Source organism: Bufo bufo, chromosome 2, assembly GCF_905171765.1.
Source record: "Bufo bufo chromosome 2, aBufBuf1.1, whole genome shotgun sequence".
In the NCBI taxonomy this organism is placed as follows: Eukaryota; Metazoa; Chordata; class Amphibia; order Anura; family Bufonidae; genus Bufo; species Bufo bufo.
Window position 1 is genome coordinate 609441227 of NC_053390.1, and position 24142 is coordinate 609465368.

General features: G+C 43.7%; 1 protein-coding gene across 2 annotated transcripts in view; it reads left to right on the forward strand.

Moving 5' to 3' along the window:
• Nucleotides 1-1943: 1943 nt before the first annotated feature.
• The window catches only part of ADAD1 (adenosine deaminase domain containing 1), a 73424-nt gene continuing 51225 nt past the window's right edge, over nucleotides 1944-24142 (forward strand). Inside the window, exons 1-5 of one of the 2 annotated variants that reach the window (XM_040420498.1) lie at nucleotides 1944-2109; nucleotides 8297-8482; nucleotides 13756-13908; nucleotides 17420-17444; nucleotides 21264-21355. In XM_040420498.1, coding sequence (XP_040276432.1) covers nucleotides 1944-2109; nucleotides 8297-8482; nucleotides 13756-13908; nucleotides 17420-17444; nucleotides 21264-21355 — 622 coding nt within the window. Of the gene's footprint in view, nucleotides 2110-8296; nucleotides 8483-13755; nucleotides 13909-17419; nucleotides 17445-21259; nucleotides 21356-24142 lie in introns of both variants that reach the window. The other variant, XM_040420499.1, reaches the window with a different exon arrangement.

Genomic DNA, 24142 nt, shown 5'->3' on the forward strand with positions numbered 1-24142 from the left:
GTGGTAGAAGTATGTATTTAACCCTTTTTTCACAGAATAACGCGTTCACTAAAACTCACACAATATTTTTGCAGGGATGGTACGCATTACGTCTTTTCAACTAGATGCTGTGAGGAGGAATGCCTTCGCTATCACAGTTGTGAAAAACTTTTTTTGCCAAAAATATGACTTTTGTCAGGATTCAGTAATATAGAACTAATTGCCAGAAGATGAGCTGACAGATAGTGACCAGTTCTTACTCCCTCCCCCTGATTATACCCCAAATACCCAGATATTCTCTCCCTATAATCTACTTATACTGTACAACCCCCCCCCAAATCCGGTTAGTTGCGAATTGATTCGCTCATCCTTACTTTATTTTTAGTACCCTTAGGGGACTTGATTGTCAGATCTCTTATTCTATAGACTGTTTCTACAAAATTCTGCTAAAGGAAATGTCCAGGGCGGCATCAAATAGCAAATGAAAAGCTTCCACACTCTTGTTGTGGGGTTCCCTTCAGTCACTAGGAGCTGTCCATTCACAGTAAATGACCCCTCAAAGTCATGTTAGCAATTGACCATTATCTGAGAGGTTACGTTTTTGTGATTGAGGTTAACTTTGATCAAACTCTGTCGCCAATGGATTAAAATGATATCCACATGACTACCACTGGAAGTTAAGAAGCCGAGGACCAGAAGACCCCTAAACTGAGACGGGGAGCAGGTGGGTACCATACGCTATAGGGCTAATTAAAAAGGGCAAGAATTCGAGGTTGGAAATATGCATGTTTTTTTTATCAGCTAAAAGTGATTGAGCAGGAACGAGTCCTTTTATATTTCCCAGTAGTCATTGAATCCACTCCTGGCTTTGTCAAAAAATTGTACCTCAAACTGCGGCCCTCCAGCGGTTGCAAAACTACAACTCCCAGCATGTCCGAACAGCCTACAGCTATCAGTCTACAGCAAGGCATTGTGGGAGTTATAGTTTTACAACAGCTGGAGGGCCGCAGTTTGAGGATGCCTGACATATGGGTTTCCAGCCTTAGGGCTTCTACACAAATTTTCTATGTTTTTTTTTAACCACAAAAAAGCCGTGTGAGCCCCTTACTGCAATTTTCTTAACTACTGTATGAATCCTTTTTTTTTTTAAATCCCTCTATAGAGGAAATGTAAGGACACTAGAGTGTCGACAGCACATTTAAAAATTCCAAAGACCCCAAAAAATGCTACTCAGAAAGGCAATAAAATTTCATATTTCCAATAGATTTTCAGCTAACATCTGGAACCACAAAAACCCTAGGTGCACTAAAAATGGAAAAGTGCAGTGGGCCTTCATCACCTTTCCACAGATCTAATTGCCGAGGGCCAAACCTCTGGGACCCCCACTATTACCAGAACAGGGGTCCTGAGCTCCATGTGAGTGAGGCGGTGGTTGAGTAAGTGCTATGGCGCTCAATGTTGGCATGACCGGACCAGCCGAGTTCACCCCTTTTCTTGTTCTTTTATAAAATGGATGGCTACGGACACCTATAGAATAACTAACTATAACTTTATTTCAGTGTATTTCTGTTATTTCTGTTGACTGCGGTTGTGTGTGTAGCTGTAGACACCCATGAAGGGTTAAAACACATTGGGGGGGAATAATCAACGCTGGTGTAGTGAAGGAAAACTGGCTTAGTTGCCCATAGCAACCAATAAGATTCCATCTTTCATTCTCCAAAGCAGCTCTGATAAATGAAAGGTGGAATCTGATTGGTTGCTATGGGCAACTAAGCCTGTTTTCTTTTATACCCTGGAGTTTAGGGATGCTCTTTGCTACAGGAATCCAGTCAGACATTAGGCCAAGCAGTTCATGTATTTCTCTGTTTTACGGAATATGATCTTTTATAGATATTTACCATTCCATTCAAAAGGAAATATAATCATATCAAATAAAAGTTTTGACTATTTTTGTTTCAGATAAAATGGCGGGCCTTAATAGCTGGAATCAAACATCCAATGTTCCCAGTTTTGCTCAAATGCTAAAGAGAAATTTGCCAGTTCAGGCATTACCTTCTGTGCGCCAGTCTGCAACATCCTCGGAGTACTGTGAAAAGAGCGATGGAATTGCCAGAATTACTCCAGTGACAGGTTGCATTCCATTTTTGTTTTTGTTTTTTTACTTTTTTTTAGCTTATTTTATATACACTGCTCAAAAAAATAAAGGGAACACAAAAATAACACATCCTAGATCTGAATTAATTAAATATTCTTCTGAAATACTTTGTTCTTTACATAGTTGAATGTGCTGACAACAAAATCACACAAAAATTTAAAAATGGAAATCAAATTTTTCAACCCATAGAGGTCTGGATTTGGAGTCACACTCAAAATTAAAGTGGAATAACACACTACAGGCTGATCCAACTTTGATGTAATGTCCTTAAAACAAGTCAAAATGAGGCTCAGTAGTGTGTGTGGCCTCCACGTGCCTGTATGACCTCCCTACAACGCCTGTGCATGCTTCTGATGAGGTGGCGGACGGTCTCCTGAGGGATCTCCTCCCAGACCTGGACTAAAGCATCTGCCAACTCCTGGACAGTCTGTGGTGCAATGTGACGTTGGTGGATAGAGCGAGACATGATGTCCCAGATGTACTCAATTGGATTCAGGTCTGGGGAACGGGCGGGCCAGTCCATAGCATCAATGCCTTCGTCTTGCAGGAACTGCTGACACACTCCAGCCACATGAGGTCTAGCATTGTCTTGCATTAGGAGGAACCCAGGGCCAACCGCACCAGCATATGGTCTCACAAGGGGTCTGAGGATCTCATCTCGGTACCTAATGGCAGTCAGGCTACCTCTGGCGAGCACATGGAGGGCTGTGCGGCCCTCCAAAGAAATGCCACCCCACACCATTACTGACCCAATGCCAAACCGGTCATGCTGGAGGATGTTGCTGGCAGCAGAACGTTCTCCACGGCGTCTCAAGACTCATGTCTGTCACATGTGCTCAGTGTGAATCTGCTTTCATCTGTGAAGAGCACAGGGCGCCAGTGGCGAATTTGCCAATCTTGGTGTTCTCTGGCAAATGCCAAACGTCCTGCACGGTGTTGGGCTGTAAGCACAACCCCCACCTGTGGACGTCGGGCCCTCATATCACCCTCATGGAGTCTTTTTCTGACCGTTTGAGCAGACACATGCACATTTGTGGCCTTCTGGAGGTCATTTTGCAGGGCTCTAGCAGTGCTCCTCCTGTTCCTCCTTGCACAAAGGCGGAGGTAGCGGTCCTGCTGCTGGGTTGTTGCCCTCCTACGGCCTCCTCCACGTCTCCTGGTGTACTGGCCTGTCTCCTGGTAGCGCCTCCATGCTCTGGACACTACGCTGACAGACACAGCAAACCTTCTTGCCACAGCTCGCATTGATGTGCCATCCTGGATAAGCTGCACTACCTGAGCCACTTGTGTGGGTTGTAGACTCCGTCTCATGCTACCACTAGAGTGAAAGCACCGCCAGCATTCAAAAGTGACCAAAACATCAGCCAGGAAGCATAGAAACTGAGAAGTGGTATGTGGTCACCACCTGCAGAACCACTCCTTTATTAGGGGTGTCTTGCTAATTGCCGATAATTTCCACCTGTTGTCTATCCCATTTGCACAACAGCATGTGAAATTGATTGTCACTCAGTGTTGCTTCCTAAGTGGACAGTTTGATTTCACAGAAGTGTGATTGACTTGGAGTTACATTGTGTTGTTTAAGTGTTCCCTTTAATTTTTTGAGCAGTGTATAAATGTGATGTGTGGAAAGAATGCTACATAAAAATAAATATTTCCACTCTTAGACAGTTATAGAGAAGTGAGGTACCACAAAAGATTGGACATGTCCTATACTTTGCAGCTTCATGCAGAGCATGGACCTATTGAAGTCATGATGCAGCGCCTGCACCACTGGTATCCATGGTTTGCGGACTACAAAACACTTACTGTTGTGTGCATTTATTTTCTAAAGAATAAACGCAAATGCCTTGTTTTTTTAACACAGTTATACTCTGAATATTCATATTCCCAAGACCTCTTAACCCCTTAAGGACATAGGGCGTACAGGTACGCCCTTGTGCCCTGGTACTTAAGGACACAGGGCGTACATGTACGCCCTGTGTATTTTCGATCACTGCCGTGCGGCTGGCAGTGGTCGGGACCTGGTGCCTGATCAAATCATTGAGCAGGCACCTAGGCTAAATGCGCGGGGGGGGGGGTCCCGTGACCCCCCCATGTCGGCGATCGCGGCAAACCGCAGGTCAATTCAGACCTGCGGTTTGCTGCGATTTCTGCAGTTTCTGCAACTTTAGTATTCCTAAAATATATCTGTATCCCCCCCTCCCCGTACGGACCGCTGTATGGAAAAAATTAACAGCTCAGGGAGCTCCCTCCCTCTCCCATCGGGGGGCTGCTGTGCCTTTGCAGCCCCCCGATGGAGAGGGAGAGAGCCCCCCGACAGCCCCGTCCTTACCCTTCCCCGTCTGCGCAGTTCTGACCACTACTGAGCAGACGGGGAAGGTTCCCATGGCAACAGGACACCGTCTAAGGCATCCTGCTGTCCATGGCATAGATCTGGTCAGACAAAGTGTAAAGTACAGTACAATATATATTGTACTGTACTGTATTATACAGACATCAGACCCACTGGATCTTCAAGAACCAAGTGGGTCTGGGTCAAAAAAAAAGTGAAAATAAAGTTAAAATCAAAAAACACATTTATCACTGATTAAAAATGAAAAAAATTAAATTCCCTACACATGTTTGGTATGGCCGCGTCCGTAACGACCTGATCTATAAAACGGTCATGTTACTTTACCCGAACGGTGAACGCCATAAAAATAAAAAACTATGATGAAATAGAAATTTTGCCCACTTCCCAAAAAAAGTAATAAAAGTGATCAAAAAATCGTATGTACGCCAAAATTGTAACAATCAAACCGTCATCTCATCCCGCAAAAATCATACCCTACCCAAGATAATCGCCCCAAAACTGAAAAAACTATGGCTCTTAGACTATGGAAACACTAAAACATGATTTTTTTTGTTTCAAAAATGAAATCATTGTGTAAAACTTACATAAATAAAAAAAAGTATACATATTAGGTATCGCCGCGTCCGTATCGACCGGCTCTATAAAAATATCACATGACCTAACCCCTCAGGTGACCACCGTAAAAAATAAAAATAAAAACGGTATAAAAAAAGCAATTTTTTGTCATCTTATGTCACAAAAAGTGTAATAGCAAGCAATCAAAAAGTCATATGCACCCCAAAATAGTGCCAATCAAACCGTCATCTCATCCCGCAAAAAATGAGACCCTATTTAAGATAATCGCCCAAAAACTGAAAAAACTATGGCTCTTAGACTATGGAGACACTAAAACTTTTTTTTGTTTTAAAAATTAATTCATTGTGTAAAACTTACATAAATAAAAAAAAATTGTATACATATTAGGTATCGCCGCGCCCGTGACAACCTGCTCTATAAAATTACCACATGATCTAACCTGTCAAATGAATGTTGTAAATAACAAAAAAAAACTGTGCCAAAAAAGCTATTTCTTGTTACCTTGCCGCACAAAAAGTATAATATAGAGCAACCAAAAATCATATGTACCCTAAACTAGTACCAACAAAACTGCTACCCTATCCCGTAGTTTCTAAAATGGGGTCACTTTTTTGGAGTTTCTACTCTAGGGGTGCATCAGGGGGGCTTCAAATGGGACATGGTGTAAAAAAAAACAGTCCAGCAAAATCTGCCTTCCAAAAATCGTATGGCATTCCTTTCCTTCTGCGCCCTGCCGTGTGCCCGTACAGCAGTTTACGACCACATATGGGGTGTTTCTGTAAACTACAGAATCGGGACCATAAATAATGAGTTTTGTTTGGCTGTTAACCCTTGCTTTGTAACTGGAAAAAAAATATTAAAATGGAAAATCTGCCAAAAAAGTGAAATTTTGAAATTGTATCTCTATTTTCCATTAAATCTTGTGCAACACCTAAAGGGTTAACAAAGTTTGTAAAATCTGTTTTGAATACCTTGAGGGGTGTAGTTTCTTAGATGGGTCACTTTTATGGAGTTTCTACTCTAGGGTTGCATCAGGGGGGCTTCAAATGGGACATGGTGTCAAAAAACCAGTCCAGCAAAACCTGCCTTCCAAAAACCATATGGCGCACCTTTCACTCTACGCCCCGCTGTGTGGCCGTACAGTAGTTTACGGCCACATACGGGGTGTTTCTGTAAACGGCAGAGTCAGGGCAATAAAGATAGTCTTGTTTGGCTGTTAACCCTTGCTTTGTTAGTGGAAAAAATGGGTTAAAATGGAAAATTAGGCAAAAAAATGAAATTCTCAAATTTCATCCCCATTTGCCAATAACTCTTGTGCAACACCTAAAGGGTTAACGAAGTTTGTAAAATCAGTTTTGAATACCTTGAGGGGTGTAGTTTATAGAATGGGGTCATTTTTGGGTGGTTTCTATTATGTAAGCCTCGCAAAGTGACTTCGGAGCTGTAGTGGTCCCTAAAAATTGGGTTTTTGTAAATTTCTGAAAAATTTCAAGATTTGCTTCTAAACTTCTAAGCCTTGTAACATCCCCAAAAAATAAAATATCATTCCCAAAATAATTCAAACATGAAGTAGACATATGGGGAATGTAAAGTCATCACAATTTTTAGGGGTATTACTATGTATTACAGAAGTAGAGAAACTGAAACTTTGAAATTTGCTAATTTTTCAAAATTTTTGTTAAATTAGGTATTTTTTGGTGCAAAAAATAAAAAAAAATTTACTTCATTTTACCAGTGTCATGAATTACAATATGTGACGAAAAAACAATCTCAGAACGGCCTGGATAAGTCAAAGCGTTTTAAAGTTATCAGCACTTAAAGTGACACTGGTCAGATTTGCAAAAAATGGCCTGGTCCTAAGGTGTAATAAGGCTGTGTCCTTAAGGGGTTAAAGGAGATTTCCGGCATTTCAATGGGGCTGACCTTCAGAACACTTCCCGGCCACTGTTGCACCATGGGTCAATCTATCAGCTCTTTTGTTGGGGTGCTGGGATTGAGACCTCTACCTACCTGATATTGATGACCTATCCTAAGGCTAGATCATCAATATTTAACCCTTTACTGACCACCGGTATGCCCTTTTTATGGAGGTTACTAAGCGGTCTTTTTAGTGTAAGCACTGCACAGGTCCCCCATGCAGCGGAGAGCAATAGCTTGGCTCTCGCATGACAGTCAGGCTCCTGCTCTAATGGCCCGGATTGGCAATATCACTGATCCCGACAGCCTAACCCCTTAGAAGCTGCTGTCCATAGAGGGGGCTTCCCTGTCGGGCATTGGCATTGCCGTGAATGAGATCACAAGGTGACAATTTCTTCCCACGTCAGCCACGGGGCCTGCCCTCAGTGTATGTGTATTAGACTGTGCCTGTCAGTTTCTACTGACAGCATAGTACACTGTACTACACAAGTAGTACAGTGTATTATGTAAGCAATTGGAGGATCACATGAATGAAATAGTTTTAGTTAAATAAAAAATACACCTTTTTATTAAATGAAAAAAATATCCCCCCCACATTTAGTATTGACACATACATAATGACCTGCACTATACAATAATCAGGAAATTTATCCTACACAGTGAATGCAGTAAAAAATAACCATAATGGCAGTATTTGTTTTTTGCTAATTCGCCACCAAAAAAATGGAAAAAAGGGGATCAAAAAGTGTTATTTACCCCCAAAATGATACCAATGAAAACTACACATCCCACAAAACTCAAGCCCTCACATAGCTCCAAAGAAAGAAAGAAAGAATAAAAATGTACAGGTCTTGGGATGCATACTTTTTATTTTTTTTAAAGAGTTTTTATTGTGTAAAAGTTAACCATTTACTTATGTGTACCCCAAAATGGTGCACGTTGTGCTATGCTGTTGGCTGATTTCTGCATTGTTGCTTTTAATTTCATGCCCATAGTTGTCTCTGACAAGGCTGCATGTGAATCTACAAGTTAAAGGGGTCGTTCAGTGTTTGCTGTTGATGACCTATCCTCAGGATAGGTCAAGACGCGTAAGTAATTTTGATGTAGAAGCAGCGCTCGCATAATGGTGCTTGATAGCTGATGGTGGGGGTGCTGGCAGTCGGACCCCTGTCAATCTTATATTGATGGCCCATCCTAAGGATAGATCGTCAATATTGTAATGCTGCACAAACCCTGAGCTCAGTTTTTCCTTCTCCCAGTAATCTAGTCTGTGTCTCCTCTATTTCCTCTCACACTGACATTACTTGTTTATCTAGGTCACTTTCCTGAACCATTTTTGAGCAAGGTTATACTACCTCCCCCATCATCACTGGCACCTATAACAGTACCAAGGGAGTTTATAATAAAGTATAAGCGTGGTGAATTGAATCCAGTTTCTGCTTTACACCAGTTTATTCAGATGCAGCGTATGGATCTTGAACTGAAAGAGACTGTTACTACGGGTGAGGATCAATTGCAAAAATAAATATTTTAGATTTCTATATATACAGTCGGGTCCATAAATATTGGGACATCGACACAATTGTAAATTTTTTGGCTCTATACACCACCACAATGGATTTGAAATGAAACTAACAAGATGTGCTTTAACTGCAGACTGTCAGCTTTAATGTGAAGGTATTTACATCCAAATCAGGTGAACGGTGTAGGAATTACAACAGTTTGCATATGTGCCTCCCACTTGTTAAGGGACCAAAAGTAATGGGACAATTGGCTTCTCAGCTGTTCCATGGCCAGGTGTGTGTTATTCCCTCATTATTCCAATTACAATGAGCAGATAAAAGGTCCAGAGTTCATTTCAAGTGTGCTATTTGCATTTGGAATCTGTTGCTGTCAACTCTCAAGATGGGATCCTAAGAGTTGTCACTATCAGTGAAGCAAGCCATCATTAGGCTGAAAAAACAAAACAAACCCATCAGATAGCAAAAACATTAGGTGTGGCCAAAACAACTGTTTGGAACATCCTTAAAAAGAAGGAACACACCGGTGAGCTCAGCAGCACCAAAAGACCCGGAAGACAATGGAAAACAACTGTGTGGATGACCGAAGAATTCTTTCCCTGGTGAAGAAAACACCCTTCACAACAGTTGGCCAGATCAAGAACACTCTCCAGGAGGTAGGTGTATGTGTGTCAAAGCCAACAATCAAGAGAAGACTTCACCAGAGTGAATACAGAGGGTTCACCACAAGATGTAAACCATTGGTGAGCCTCAAAAACAGGAAGGCCAGATTAGAGTTTGCCAAACGACATCTAAAGAAGCCTTCACAGTTCTGGAACAACATCCTATGGACAGATGAGACCAAGATCAACTTGTACCAGAGTGATGGGAAGAGAAGAGTATGGAGAAGGAAAGGAACTGCTCATGATCCTAAGCATACCACCTCATCAGTGAAGCATGGTGGTGGTAGTGTCATGGCGTGGGCATGTATGGCTGCCAATGGAACTGGTTCTCTTGTATTTATTGATGATGTGACTGCTGACAAAAGCAGCAGGATGAATTCTGAAGTGTTTCGGGCAATATTATCTGCTCATATTCAGCCAAATGCTTCAGAACTCATTGGACAGTGCTTCACAGTTCAGATGGACAATGACCCAAAGCATACTGCAAAATCAACCAAAGAGTTTTTCAAGGGAAAAAAGTGGAATGTTATGCAATGGCCAAGTCAATCACCTGACCTGAATCCGATTGAGCATGCATTTCACTTGCTGAAGGCAAAACTGAAGGGAAAATGCCCCAAGAACAAGCAGGAACTGAAGACAGTTGCAGTAGAGGCCTGGCAGAGCATCACCAGGGATGAAACCCAGCGTCTGGTGATGTCTATGCGTTCCAGACTTCAGGCTGTAATTGACTGCAAAGGATTTGCAACCAAGTATTAAAAAGTGAAAGTTTGATTTATGATTATTATTATGTCCTATTACTTTTGGTCCCTTAACAAGTGGGAGGCACATATGCAAACTGTTGTAATTCCTACACCGTTCACCTGATTTGGATGTAAATACCCTCAAATTAAAGCTGACAGTCTGCAGTTAAAGCACATCTTGTTCGTTTCATTTCAAATCCATTGTGGTGGTGTATAGAGCCAACAATGTTAGAATTGTGTCGATGTCCCAATATTTATGGACCTGACTGTGTGTGTGTGTATATATGTGTATATATATAAAATGTAAAAACGGGCAGCACTCCAGCGGATAAAAATGAAAATAACTTTATTTACCCATAAGGCTGATGCGACGTTTCGGCTCTACACAGGAGCCTTTCTCAAGCAGTGTGTACAAACCAAATACTGAACATATATAGTGTTGTATCAAATCACATGTCAGGTGAACACAATTCATTACAATTAATAAATAATCAAAGTAAAAAGTGCATTACAATTGTATAACATTTTTTAACTCAAACAATCAATGTTATATAATCGTGAAACGCATGATTTTACAAAAAATACATCCATAATTAAAAAATATAACAAACTACATACACAAACACATAATTAATATTATTATTGGTGCCAACTGTGAACAATTAAGTAAAGTGCCAGGTGCTTACTGCGTAGGTGATATGTACGGAGAGTGAAGGAGGGAGGCCGGCTGTCATCCATGTTGACATGTGCAGTCCGGCGTGCCTGAATCGCAATTGCGCATGTCCGTGACGTGTAATTCATGCTGCTGTCTTGCGTTGACCTCGTCACATGGCGCATGCGCTTTCGAGCCATACCATCGAGTCGGCCATCTTAAATAAGGGTAAGATCAACCCGTTGTTTTGCGCAGGCGCATACAGTAGCAGCCAAGTCCGGTACATTGCAGGATCAGGGTGGTAATGGCATATAAACATGCCGTATAGTTACAAAGGTGGCTAGGTGGGCTCGGGTGAAGGTTACCACAACAACATCGAAGTGGAACCGCCAGCCGTGACCTAGGAGCGACTGCGCATCTGCATGTGATCAAAGCCCACCCATCACCACCTTAACAAGAGGGTTCTTCTCATAACGACCCACCATGCATGCAACAGACCATAACAGAAAAACACAAAATAATTGAAAGAATATATTTTGCTGAACCAATAGTTTCAGAGCATCGTAATCGCACAGCCCACATGAATGCGATACCACTTCTCCTCTCCTCAGACTCCGCAGCGTACCATCTACAAAAGAATAATATAATAAATTTAAAAAAGAAAAAAATGTAAAAACTTGCAGGATAAACAAGAATCTATGTTTTATACACACAAATCACATAATTAACACAGGCACAGTCGACATTCAAGTGCATGAGTATAGGGCAAACCACATAACTAGCCAACCCCAACCTTGTAGTCCACGTTCAGACCATGCGGTTTGAGGGAATCTGGTGTATAGATCCATTTTAACTCCCTCTTTTTTAAGAGGCCAATCCTGTTACCACCTCTCCTAGGCATTGGTACATAATCAATAATACAAAACTTCAGATCTTTCTCTGTGTGTTTAAAGTTGACAAAGTGTTTTGACACTGGTAAATCCAGTGTTTTTTTCCTAATGCTAAGTCGGTGGTTGTTGAACCGTGTCTTGAAATCAGTTGTCGTCTCACCGACATATATCAGATTGCATGGACACACAATTACATAAATAACGTAACTGGAGTCACAAGTCAGATAATGCCGTATCTGATGCGTAACCCCAGTCTGAGGGTGTGTGAAGGTCCTAGCCTTAAGGATATATTTGCAATTCACGCAAGACAAACAAGGAAAACAGCCGACACTGCTGCCTGTCAGTGTCAGCTGCCTTGTTGTTTTCAAAGTCCCCACATCGGCCCTCACCAGTTGGTCTTTGAGGCTCCTAGACCTACGGTAGGACATGATGGGAGGAGAGTGAAATTCCTTGACTGCACTATGGCAACCGCCCAGTATATTTACTTTGATTATTTATTAATTGTAATGAATTGTGTTCACCTGACATGTGATTTGATACAACACTATATATGTTCAGTATTTGGTTTGTACACACTGCTTGAGGAAGGCTCCTGTGTAGAGCCGAAACGTCGCATCAGCCTTATGGGTAAATAAAGTTATTTTCATTTTTATCCGCTGGAGTGCTGCCCGTTTTTACATTTTGTATTCATCTGGATTGGTTTATATCCACATTGGGCTTGTGCACCCTTCATCCACTTTTTCCATTTTTTTCTTTTATATATATATAATCTATATTTTAAAAAAAATCATGTCTTATTGAACAGGTTGGCTAAGAAGAAATAACAGCAAATGGTTTGGATTATGTGACTATATTGTCTTTTACTATATTTGTAAAAGGTTCCCAAACCTTTGTTGAAAACATAATGGTTCAGAAGCGCTGCTCAGAGATACTTTCTATGGATCCACACTCGACATGCTCTAAAATCCAAGCAGAGCTGATGAATGCGCTCCGAGCAGTGCTTCTGCACATTTGTTTTCAGTGTGATTTAAGAATTCAGCACTCTTTGCTATTAAAAATCTTTTCCGCTAAGTACCGGTAGATATGCACACTGTTCAGAATTAGGCTAGGGTTGTGTCACGCGACACAAAAGGGTATGGCTACATAGTGACATTTCATACAATGTATTTCAATGGTGTTCCAGTCCAACACCATTTAAATAAATTATATGTAATGTCACGCGACTTTCTTGTCACTGGACATGTAGCCCTGGCCTTAATGTTCTCAGTTGTGTTCTCTCAAACACTTCTGAAACTGTTCAATTCATCTGATCGGGGCTTGCAAGGATTAAGGGGAGGAGATGTATCAAAGTTTTAATGCCATTTTGTTGCAGATCATATTTGCAGCATAGTTTGTGTATATTTGCGCTTCTTGAGGCCTTTCTAAAGTGTTGGGGCAGGGTTGTTAGCGGGAAGGGCACAGCCCCAACAGGCCGCTGTATTTACTATAATTTATGCCAGAATGTGCCTCTTAATAAATTAGGCATACAAATGGAACGAATCACAGAGGTTTTTGCAAAAGGACGGTTACCCCATAAAATAATGTATAGAAATTTGTGGCACTGGTCACTTCCATAAAAACACTTCTTTATTCAGGTAGCTTTAAACATCATTGTGGTAGACGCAAACTTCACATAGGTGGCAGTCTGCGCTATTCACGCATCATCCTGGACTCTCCATGGAAGTAGTGAGTGCCACACATTCTACAACATTACTCTATTAAAGGGGTTGTTCACCCCCCCCCCCCAGGGTCCTTTCCGGCAGATCACCCCTGCGTGGCCTGACCTGTAGAGGGAATCACTCCTACCTGATCCCTGCAGCAGTGGCTTTCCACCACTGCAGATGGGGTTATGCCGGAGATCTGCAGTGGCGGAGGGGGAAGCAAAGGTGTCAGAACCCTGAGCCGGTCTACCCGAAAGGTCCCAGAGGTGAACAATCCCATTTTTAAAGGTAGAACATAGATGCATTGCAAATTTTCTAATCGTTAAGGTCGAGGCCTCATATTACTTTAATCTCTATACATGGCTTATCCATAACAGCTATATGAGCACGCATGTGTGAACGATTAATTTCAGTCCCTGAGATCCTGGCTCAGGTATTGAATCTGTGCTTTACAAATTCAGTCTTAGTGCACGTTTCATTCCTATATGATTTCTATAGTTTTATAGTATGTGAAGACTATAGACTGGTTTGCTTTACGCAGTGAGTCTTGTCATATAGCTTGATTTCTGCCTACATGCCATGTAATGTTTTCTATGTTTTTGTGTCTTAAGGAAATGTGTTTGGTGCTTATTTTGCATTCTGTGCCATTGTTGATGGGATTCAGTACAAAACTGGAATGGGACAGAACAAAAAAGAAGCAAAAGCAAATGCTGCAAAATTGGCTTTGGATGAACTTCTTCAGTATGAAGAATCTCAATCATATGGTAATTCTGTCCAAAATATTATTTTGGGCATACTACTGTACAGCTACAGTCTTTATTATCCAAAGAAGCTTATTAATTATGTACATCAGCTATGTTTTTTTTGGTGGGGTGGGAGGACATCAATATAATTTACTATACCATACTATATATAGCATATTACTATTTGTAGATTGTTGAGTTAGGGCTGTTTCACACGAGCGAGTCCATTGCAGGAGTGCAGGGCATTATCATGATTTATAATGCAGTGTGCCTCTGCTGACCTTACTTCTACAAGATCATGAGGGCAGCTTTATGTCACTATGACTCTGCAGAGGCACACAGCATTACAAATCAGTATAATGCCCTGCACTCCTGCAAGTCCAGAACGGAGGATCACGCTCACAGACGGAGTGCGATTCCTGCAATGGAGTCGCTCGTGTGAAACAGCCCTAAGGGTGTATTCATACTTTCTTTGCAGCATATGTGCTGGGAAAGCTCCTGGTGTCAAACATATTCATAGTCTACCCTACCTTCACCTCACAGAGGCCAAAAGAGGATCCTGGTGTGCATTGGTATATAAGTGTGTATGTATGTAGTTATGGAATTTTTTTAGTATGGGATATCCCTATCAGTAATGCTATTCTATACAGAGGTATTCAGTAAAGATATCCAGAGGATATAATTAATCCCCTGGAAACGCACAACGTTAATAGTATTGGATAAGTAGAAGTCTTTGAAGGCTTGCACTATACCATTAGGCCCCTCAGGTTGCATGGGCCCTGTCGCTGTGCCTCGCAGCTGGACCATGGGTGTAATACATAGCCAGATACCTGCTGCAGCTGCCAAAGTCATCGATAACTCAGATTCTGGCACTTTAACTCCCTAGATGCTGTGGTTAATAGAGACTTCGACATCTAAGGTGTTTGACAGATGAAGCTCCGTATTTCATTCCATGACCCTCCACCTCCCTATGCAGTTGTGGGGTGCTGTTGGTTGCCATGGTGGCTGAGGCCTAACTAAGGTCCCCAGTTGCATGCAAGAGACTGCCAGCCAGTGTACACTGACAGACTATAATACTTAGAATACTATGTATTCTAAAGCATTTAATAAGACATTGCTGCTATAAGTCCCCTAGTGAGGCAAAATATGTAAAATTATGTTTCTCGCCCATATTCATTGGGGGACACAGGAAACCGTGGGTATAGCTATGTCCTCTAGGAGGCGTTGACACTAGTAAAAAGCTGTTAGCTCCTCCCTCTGGCAGCTATACCCCCTCCAGCCTGGAGAGAGAGCTTCAGTTTTTTTCTAGTGTCAATAGGAGGCAAGACCTAGCGGGGACTAACTAAACATCTTCGGATGCTGCAATTCTGCGGCACCACTGACTTTAGGTGCCTTCGCTTATTTCCTAGGGGGCGTGGCAACAGTCGGTACTCGCAGGTGCCGACACTCTTACCCTAGTGCTGCTATGGGTGCCACCAGTGGACACGGTGGCTGTTCCTTCCTTTGGTGCTGGTTTCGTGCATGGTTATAACATCCTCTGTCTTCTCAGGGGGTTTCTAGCATCACTTGTGTCCTAGAGTACCCCCACCTCCATGGGCCTACGTTGTTCCAGTCGGTCATGATATTGTCTGCATCAATACGTAGTGCGTGCTCCATTGCACATATATGGTGAGTATGTTCCAGTGAGTCGAGTGTTTCACTGACTCTGTATTCTCTATCCTCCACTCCCCCTTCTCTGGGAAAGTGGTTATGCTGGCACTCAGGTTTAGCTCCTACAGCTTGTTCTACTCCACAGGTGCAGCTTTTCGTTAATGCTTAAGTTCGTGGTCACTCCAGTGGGACATCCCCCTCAGGTAGGGGTCCTACCCGGGAGCTAGCTGGGCAGTTGCGCCTGTTCAGCGCCCTTCCAGGTAGAGTTTTGAGGTTAGCTCTACTTCACTAGGGCAGTATGGTACGTGGCGTCTACGGATGGTCTCAGGCCACCCCCTCAGTTTTGCGCTGACTGGTCAAGCGCTGGTTACTACTGTGGGAGCGGTGTTGCTTACCACTACATGCTTGGTTCTTACTGCACAGCTCTTTCATCAGGCGGTGGACTCTTTTAACACTGAATTCGGTGGCCTCTACGGGGACCTCCTCCTCTGCTGGGGTATGGGGCTAGCAATACAGTGTGACTCCCCTTGCTTGGCTTCCTTCTCAGGCGGTGTTTTTGCACAGCCACTTAGTCCTTGGCTACTTCGGTATAGTGCCGGTCTCAGACGGGGAATGGGCTTAAACCTAGCCTATTCTTCTCCTGTCTTTCCCCCCCCCCCCCTCTGGCTCAGGGTTCATAGCCGTCCCTCATGCCTTAGTAGTTCCTACGTTGCTATCTTCCCTCATCTGCATTTGCACAGGGTATTAGTTTGGTGGACTTCCTTTCCAGGCTCTATCCGGTCCAGACTGGTCGGCTGTGGCGCCCTCCACATTCCTCCTTCTACAGGGACTCTTCCATTGGTCCGGGTGTGCTAACGGTCTCTACACAAAAGCTTCCCACCTTTCTCTCAAGAGCCAGAGTTCCGGAAGCGTGCGACGGGACCCCCTGATTCTTCTTGGTGGGGTCCTCGCTAGGGGTTGGGGGCCTCCAAAGGGCGATTGCACGTTGGATTCGGTCTGCAAGTGCTGACACATACCGTGCCCGGAGCAGGGTTCCACCCTTAGGTGTCACGGCTCGCTCCACTGAGCGGTGGACGCTTCTTGGGCTCTGAGGCATCGCGCCTCGACTGCGCAGTTGTGTAACGCGGCTACCGGTCCTTCTTCCACACATTCACAAAATTTTTCCAGGTGCTTTCTTATGCATCGGTGGCCGCTGCTTAGCCCGCAAGGTCTTGCAGGCGGCAGTTTCTTAGCTACCAGCAGGGACGCTTGCTTCCATGGGTCTGTGGTTTTTCCCTCCCCGTGGACTGCTCTTGAACGTCCAACGGTTTCCTGTGTCCCCCAATGAATATGGGAGAGAAAAGGAGATTTTTGTATAACTTACCAGTAAAATCTCTTTCTCGCTCTTCATTGGGGGACACAGCACCCACCCAGTATTGTTGTCCGGCCACAGTTGTAGCTGTTGCTGGTTTGGACCCCGTTGGGTCCTTTGACATGGTTGGTTTTCCACGTGTTTTTCTCTTTGGTTGGCTTGCTTCTCCTACTGCTTCTCACAAACTGAAGCTCTCTCTCCAGGCTGGAGGGGGTATAGCTACCAGGGGAGGAGCTAACAGCCTTTTACTAGTGTCAACGCCTCCTAGAGGACATAGCTATACCCACGGTTTCCTGTGTCCCCCAATGAAGAGCGAGAAAGAGATTTTACTGGTAAGTTATACATACATCTCCTTATCCTTAAAGGTGTTATCTGAGAGAAGATATTGATGACCTATCCTGAGGATAGGTAACCAATATCAGATCTGCAGGGGTTTGGCACCCGGGACCCCCACCAATCAGCTGTTAGAAGACAGTGTCCGGCACTGTGATAGAAATGCCTATTCTTGTCTACGGCTGCAAACAAGAATAGGACATGCTCTATCTTTTTCTCATCCGTATCATTGGAGGACACAGGCTTGACCATGGGTATAGCTATTGCCACTAGGAGGCGAACACTAAGCACAAAGGTGTGAGCTTTCAGCTATACGCTTCCTACAGGAACTAAGCTAAATCAGTTTTAGCTCAGTGTCTGTAGGAGGCAGACCTCCCTGCTTTACAGGTCTGCAAATTTTTTTTTAGGCTATTCACACACTTCTGCGGCAGGGAGTGATTGTCCCGATTCCTGCTCAAGACTTTTTTTGCGGGTTCTACTCCAATCTCTTTGTGGTCCTCAAAAAGGAGGGGACGTTCTGTCCCGTTCTAGATCTCAAGGCTCTCAACCGCTTCCTTCGGATCCGCCACTTCCGCATGGAGTCCCTGAGATCGGTCGTTACGTCTATGAAACTGGGGGAGTACCTGTCCTCGATGGACATCAAGGATGCGTATTTTCATGTTCCGATCTGCGTCAGTCATCAAAAGTTTCTCTGATTCGCAATGGGTCCCTTTCACTACCAGTTTGTGGCCTGGTCTGTTCGGCCTGGCCACAGCTCTGAGTCTGAAAGAAGGTTCTGGCGGCGGTCATGGCCCTGCTCCATACCAGGGGTATAGTGGCGATCCCTTACTTAGACGATTTCCTGATAAAGGGTCCATCATTCCAGGCAACGGCGGACAGCCTACGCATAGTCCTGGACACTCTTGAACGTTTCGGATGGATCCTGAACCGGCAGAAGTCTTGTCTTTATCCATCTCAGCAGCTAACCTTTCTGGGCATGTTACTCGACACCTTTCAGGCCGATACTCTTTCCCCCGGAGAAGCTATCCACTTTCCGTTTTCAGATTCTCCCCTTTTTGCGGCCCCGTCCTCTTCCCTATGCTCAGTTCTATACCAGGACTTTTCAGCGAGCCATTCTGATCAATTGGGACCGTTCCTCAGCCTCCCTGGATCAGCCCATACATCTCTCTGCCCCGACCCACCGTGCCCTCAGGTGGTGGATGGTGTCCCCGATGCTGACGTTGGGCCGCTCATTCTTTCCTCTCCGTTGGACGGTGTTGATAACGGACGCAAGCCTCCGGGGTTGGGGGGGGAGTGTTGCGAAATCTATCCATTTAAGGCGTGTGGTCACGCAAGGAGTGCTCCCTCCCAGTCAACATTCTGGAATTGAGAGCGATTCGTCTCTTTCTGCAACATTGGACCGACCATCTCCAGGGACGTCCGATTCTAGTTCAGTCCGACAACTCCACGGCTGTGTTGCACCTCAGTCACCAGGGCGGAGCCCGGCAGCCATGGCGGAAACAGCTCTGATCCTCGGCTGGGCGGAGAACCATGTTTCGGCGCTGTCGACAACTGGATCGCCGACTTACTCAGCCGGCACCGTCTCGATTCCGGCTAATGGGCTCTTCACCCGCAGGTTTTTCTAGCCATCTGCGAGCGATGGGGTCGGCCGGATGCAGATCTCATGGCCTCCCGCTTCAACAACAAGGTTGGGCACTTCGTAGCGCGGACCAGGGATCCCATGGCCCTGGCGTGCGACACTGTAGTGATTCCGTGGAGTCTCTTCCTCTCATTCCGCGTCTCCTCTGGAAAATCAGGTCCGAAGGTCTGCTAGTCATTCTCGTGGCCCCCACGATTGGCCACGCCAAGTGTGGCACACATCTCTAGTCGCCCTCCTCACCGACGAACCCTGGCTTTTTCCTTTTCGGGAGGACCTCTTGTCGCAGGGACTGATCTTTCTCCCGAATTTAGGGTCGCTACATTTAACGGCATGGCTGTTGAAGCTGCTGTACTAAGGGCTCTGGGTTTCTCGGCCGTTGTCTTCCCAAGTCTACCACCGGTCCTGGAAGTCCTACTTTAGTTGGTGCGAGCGTCATCGGCTGTCTCCCGTTCGTTTCTCGTTGCCGCGACTTGTCTTTTCTGCAGTCGGGCATGGACTTGGGGCTGGCTCTCAGCTCCCTCAAAGGGCAAGTTTCGGCTCCGACCATTCTTTTTCAGCAGAACTTGGCTTCGCTTTCTGCGGTTCAGACTTTTCTGCAGGGGGTTGCGCATGCTGCGCCCCCTTTCCGTCCTCTGTTGAATCCTTGGGATCTTAATCTAGTGCTCAACGCTCTCCACTCTTCACCGTTTGAGCCTTTGCAGCAGGTGTCGCTTCACTTCCTGTCCTACAAGGTGGCCTTTTTGGTGGCAATCACTTCCATCTGTAGGGTGTCGGAACTCGCAGCTCTTTCATGTCGGTCGCCTTTTCTGATCCTCCATCAGGACAAAGTAGTCCTTTGCCCTGTTCAGTCCTTCCTTCCGAAGGTTGTGTCGGCATTACATCTAAATGAAGAGATTATTTTCCCTTCATTTTGTCCTGACCTGTCTCATCCTCGGGAGCAGTCGTTCCACACTCTGGATTTGGTGCGAGCCGTTCGTATTTATCTTTCCCAGATGCCATCCTTCCGGAAGACGGATTCCCTGTTCGTCATTCCAGAGGGGCCGAGATGAGGGCTGGCTGCGTCTAAAACTTCCATTTCCCTATGGATTTGTTTGGCCATTGTGTAAGCGTACCGCGTCAGTGACCGTGTCCCACCCTTTCGGGTTACTGCTCATTCTGCTCGGGCAGTGGGGGCCTCTTGGGCAGTGCATCATGGAGCTTCGGCCATTCAGGTATGCAAGGCGGCTAGCTGGTCGTCTTTGCACACTTTTGCCAAGTTTTACAGAGTACACACATTTGCGTCTTCTGACGCTTCTCTTTGGCGTAGAGTTTTGCAGACATCAGTTGTCTGATTGGCAGGAGGGTTTTTGGTTATGCCCACCTTTGGGACTGCTCTGTAATGTCCCATGGTCAAGCCTGTGTCCCCCAATGATACGGATGAGAAAAATAGATTTTTGTACTTGTCGTAAAATCTGTTTCTCTTTCGTTCATTAGGGGACATAGCTCCCATCCATTCTCTTGTTTACAGGCCTTTTCTGGCCTGTGTGGTTCTGGGTTTGTACATAGTTTGGTTTTCCTGTTTTTGTCTTGCTTCTCCTGATTTTGCACTAACTGATTTTGCTTAGTCCCTGTAGGAAGGGTATAGCTGAAGGGAGGAGCTCACACCTTTGTGCGTAGTGTCCGCCTCCTAGTGGCAACAGCTATACCCATGGTCAAGCCTGTGTCCCCCAAAAAACGGAAGAGAGGCAGCTTTTACGGTAAGAGGCAGAACGGACGTACGGGTGCAAACAGCACACTGTGTGCTGTCTGCATCTTTTGCGGACCAATTGAAATGCGGAACAGATGCGGACGTGTGAATGGACCCTTAAATTTGTAAACGTCCAAAGTGTGTTTTTAGTATATTTGCATATCCTTCCAAACACGTATAATTCACGCAAATCTATGGGCAAGATGTGCAACTGGCATAGAGTGGCAGATGTCAAAGTTTTACATTCTGGACTGAATGTAAAAGTTAAAGGGGTTGTCAAAAAGCTGCTTATGTACTAAAACTCAACTCTGACTCATTGGTTTAGCCCTATGTATTGACTAAATAATAATCTTTTGCAATTCGTCTATAAGAAGTTAATGGTATTTCACCGTCCGTTAGTGAAGCAGCGGACTCCTCACAGCGGTTGTGAAGGTGTATTAGTGATTGTTGGGTGCCTAGCAATTAAACATTTATCGCCTCTCCTGTGGATAGGTTATAAATGTATTTGGTGGGAAACCCCATTTATTAATGAAATTGTCCAGCTAAAGAATAATAGCAGAAACCTTGTCTTGTTTTTTATATGATCGAAATCAAAATGTTTCTAGTCCATCTATGTAAGACTGTGGCGTCACAGTATATATATGTAAGTAAATGTAAAATGTTCAACTTTCAGAAAGTAAAAATACAAGTCTTTCTGAAGGCCCTCCATTGTTACCTGTGGAGCCGTCGGTATCCACTGAGACGTCACGTGCTTCAAGAAAGCCAGTTGGTAAGTACACTTTTTTTTACCATTTGCATTTCTGTTGCCATATTTCCTCATTAACCTCTTCCCGCCATTCGCCATTCATGTATGCCGAATGTCAGGTCTTTAAAGATGGAGCAGAGAGTACCATAGCTACCTGGTGCCTGCTGTTTCACACAGCATACACCCAGGGTTAAAGTCTGTGATCAGCGGTAATGCCTATTGCAGACATTAAACCCCTCAGCTGTCAAATGTGACCACAGCATCTTAAAGGCAAAAAACCCAGACGTTTCCCGATCGGGTCACTATTAGGGGTCATTATTTCAGAAGACTTAAAGGTAGGCAGACAATGTCATAGAGCAGCAGGAAATGCTAGCAGAATGCTTGGGTGTATAGCAAGAGGAATTACCAGTAGAAAGAGGGAGGTGCTCATGCCGCTCTACAGAGCACTAGTGAGACCTCATTTGGAGTATTGTGCGCAGTACTGGAGACCATATCTCCAGAAGGATATTGATACTTTGGAGAGAGTTCAGAGAAGAGCTACTAAACTGGTACATGGATTGCAGGATAAAACTTACCAGGAAAGATTAAAGGACGTTAACATGTATAGCTTGGAAGAAAGACGAGACAGAGGGGATATGATAGAAACTTTTAAATACATAAAGGGAATCAACAAGGAAATTTACATTTCTTTGTATTTTCTAATTAATAAAATTCCACTACTACAAAAAAAAGTTTTAAAAGAATATAAAAAAAAAAAATAATTCTCATCACCCCCTTTCCCCCAAAAAATAAAAAAATAATAGACCTCACTGCGTCCAGAAACTCCTGTACTATTAATATATTTTTTAAAAAGTACCCCATATGGTGAATGACATAATGTTAAAAAAAAAATCAAAATGGCTGATTTGCCATTTTTCCATTGCTTCTTTTACCCCCAGTCAGTATGGTGATGAAAAGAAAACTATACATTTTTTCCATAGTTTTTATTTTCTTTTTTCAGTATTAAAACACAGAAAAATATTAATATGGTATCATTGTAATCATACTGACCCGGAGAATGAAGCGCACAAGTCAGTTTTACCGCATAGTGCTGTACAAACAAAACCCATAAAACTGTATCAGAATTTCATTTTTTTCCAGCTTCCCACTACGTCTTATGCAATATTATATGGTGCCATTATAAAGTGCAACTTGTATCGCAAAAAAACTGCCCTCGTACGTCTATGTGAACGGAAAAAAAAAAATTATGGCTCTGGGAAGGCAGGGAGAATCGCCATGTCAGGAAGAGGTTAATATAAGCTTGTAGATAAAAGAAACCTCCAACTGGAAGACATTTTTGTATAGTTTATTTATACATGTGATTGATTATTCCTCTGGATTGGCTTGTATATATGGAAGTTAGTGAAAAGTTGTTGAATGTAGAAACCTACCAGATTGGGAATACACCAGACTTGCAGCCTGCACAATTACATGTTGCATATGAAACTGCGGTTCAGCCAAACACAAATGTCATGTTGTTTCTGTTCGTTAATTACTGTATAACCAAGATGTGTACCTTGGTCATTAAAGGGGTATTCCCATCTGGGACATTGATGGCTTATTGCTAGGATAGGCCATCAATGTCAGAAGGTTATGGGTCCTTTGTCTGGGACTTTCAAAATAAACAGAGCAGTTGCACATACACATCGACCCTCTGTTCACCATTATTGGAGTTTTGGAAGTAGCAAAGCGCTTCTGTTCACTTTGGGGGTCCAGTCCTGGGGATAGGAGCAGTCTCGTTCCTCCGTTCTGATGGAGTGGCAGGTTGAGCATGCACACTGCCGTTCCATTCATTCTCTATGGGAGCACTGGAGAAAGCCAAGTACAGCACTACCATAGAGAATGAATGTAGCGGTAGTGCGCATGAACAACCTGCCGCTCCACCTGAATGGGGAAACGGGACCCCATTCTCATTATCTGTTGGGGTCCCAGCAATCAGCTAGTTATCCTTTATCCTGTGTATAGGGGATAACTTAAAAAACTGGGCACAATTCCTTTACCCCCTCAGGACCCAGCGATTTTCAGTTTTTGCGTTTTGATTTTTCACTCCCTACCTTCCCAGGCCATAACATTTTTATATTTTCATCCACATTAACCATATGAGGGCTTGTTTTTCTGTGGGAGAAATTGTACTTTTTAATGGTACTATTTACTATTGTATGTAATGGGAAGCTGGAAAAAAAAAATGCTATTATGCCAGTTGTATGGGTTTTGTTTTTATGGCCTTCCCTATACGGTAAAACTGACCAGTTACAGTACATTCAGTCTCCAGGTCAGTACGATTATGCTGATACCACATTTATATAGTTTGTCTTGTGTTTTAATACTGAAAACTTTTATTTATTTATTTTTATATTTTTTTCTGTTTTCATAGCCATATTCTGACCCCCATTTTTATTTTTTTTATAATTAAGGCTATGGAGCTTTTATGAGGGTTTCTTTTTTGAGGGGCGTTTTGATCTTTTTATTGATACCTTTTTGGGGTGTTTGTGACTTTTTGATCACAGTTTATAAAAAATCTTTTGGGAGTTGAAGTGACAAAAAAATGGCAAATCAGCAATTTAGATTTTTTTTTGTTCACGCCGTTCACAGTATGGGATTAATGTTTTTATATTTTAATAGTACGGGCATTTTCAGACATGGCAACGCCCATGATGTTTACAGTTTTTTTTATTTACTCTACCCTTCGGTCTAGTCACTGCCCAGAGGGTCTTTATGAAGTTAATGGTTCCTCTCTTAGCACTTCATATCTTTCTCGAAATTTTCTTCATG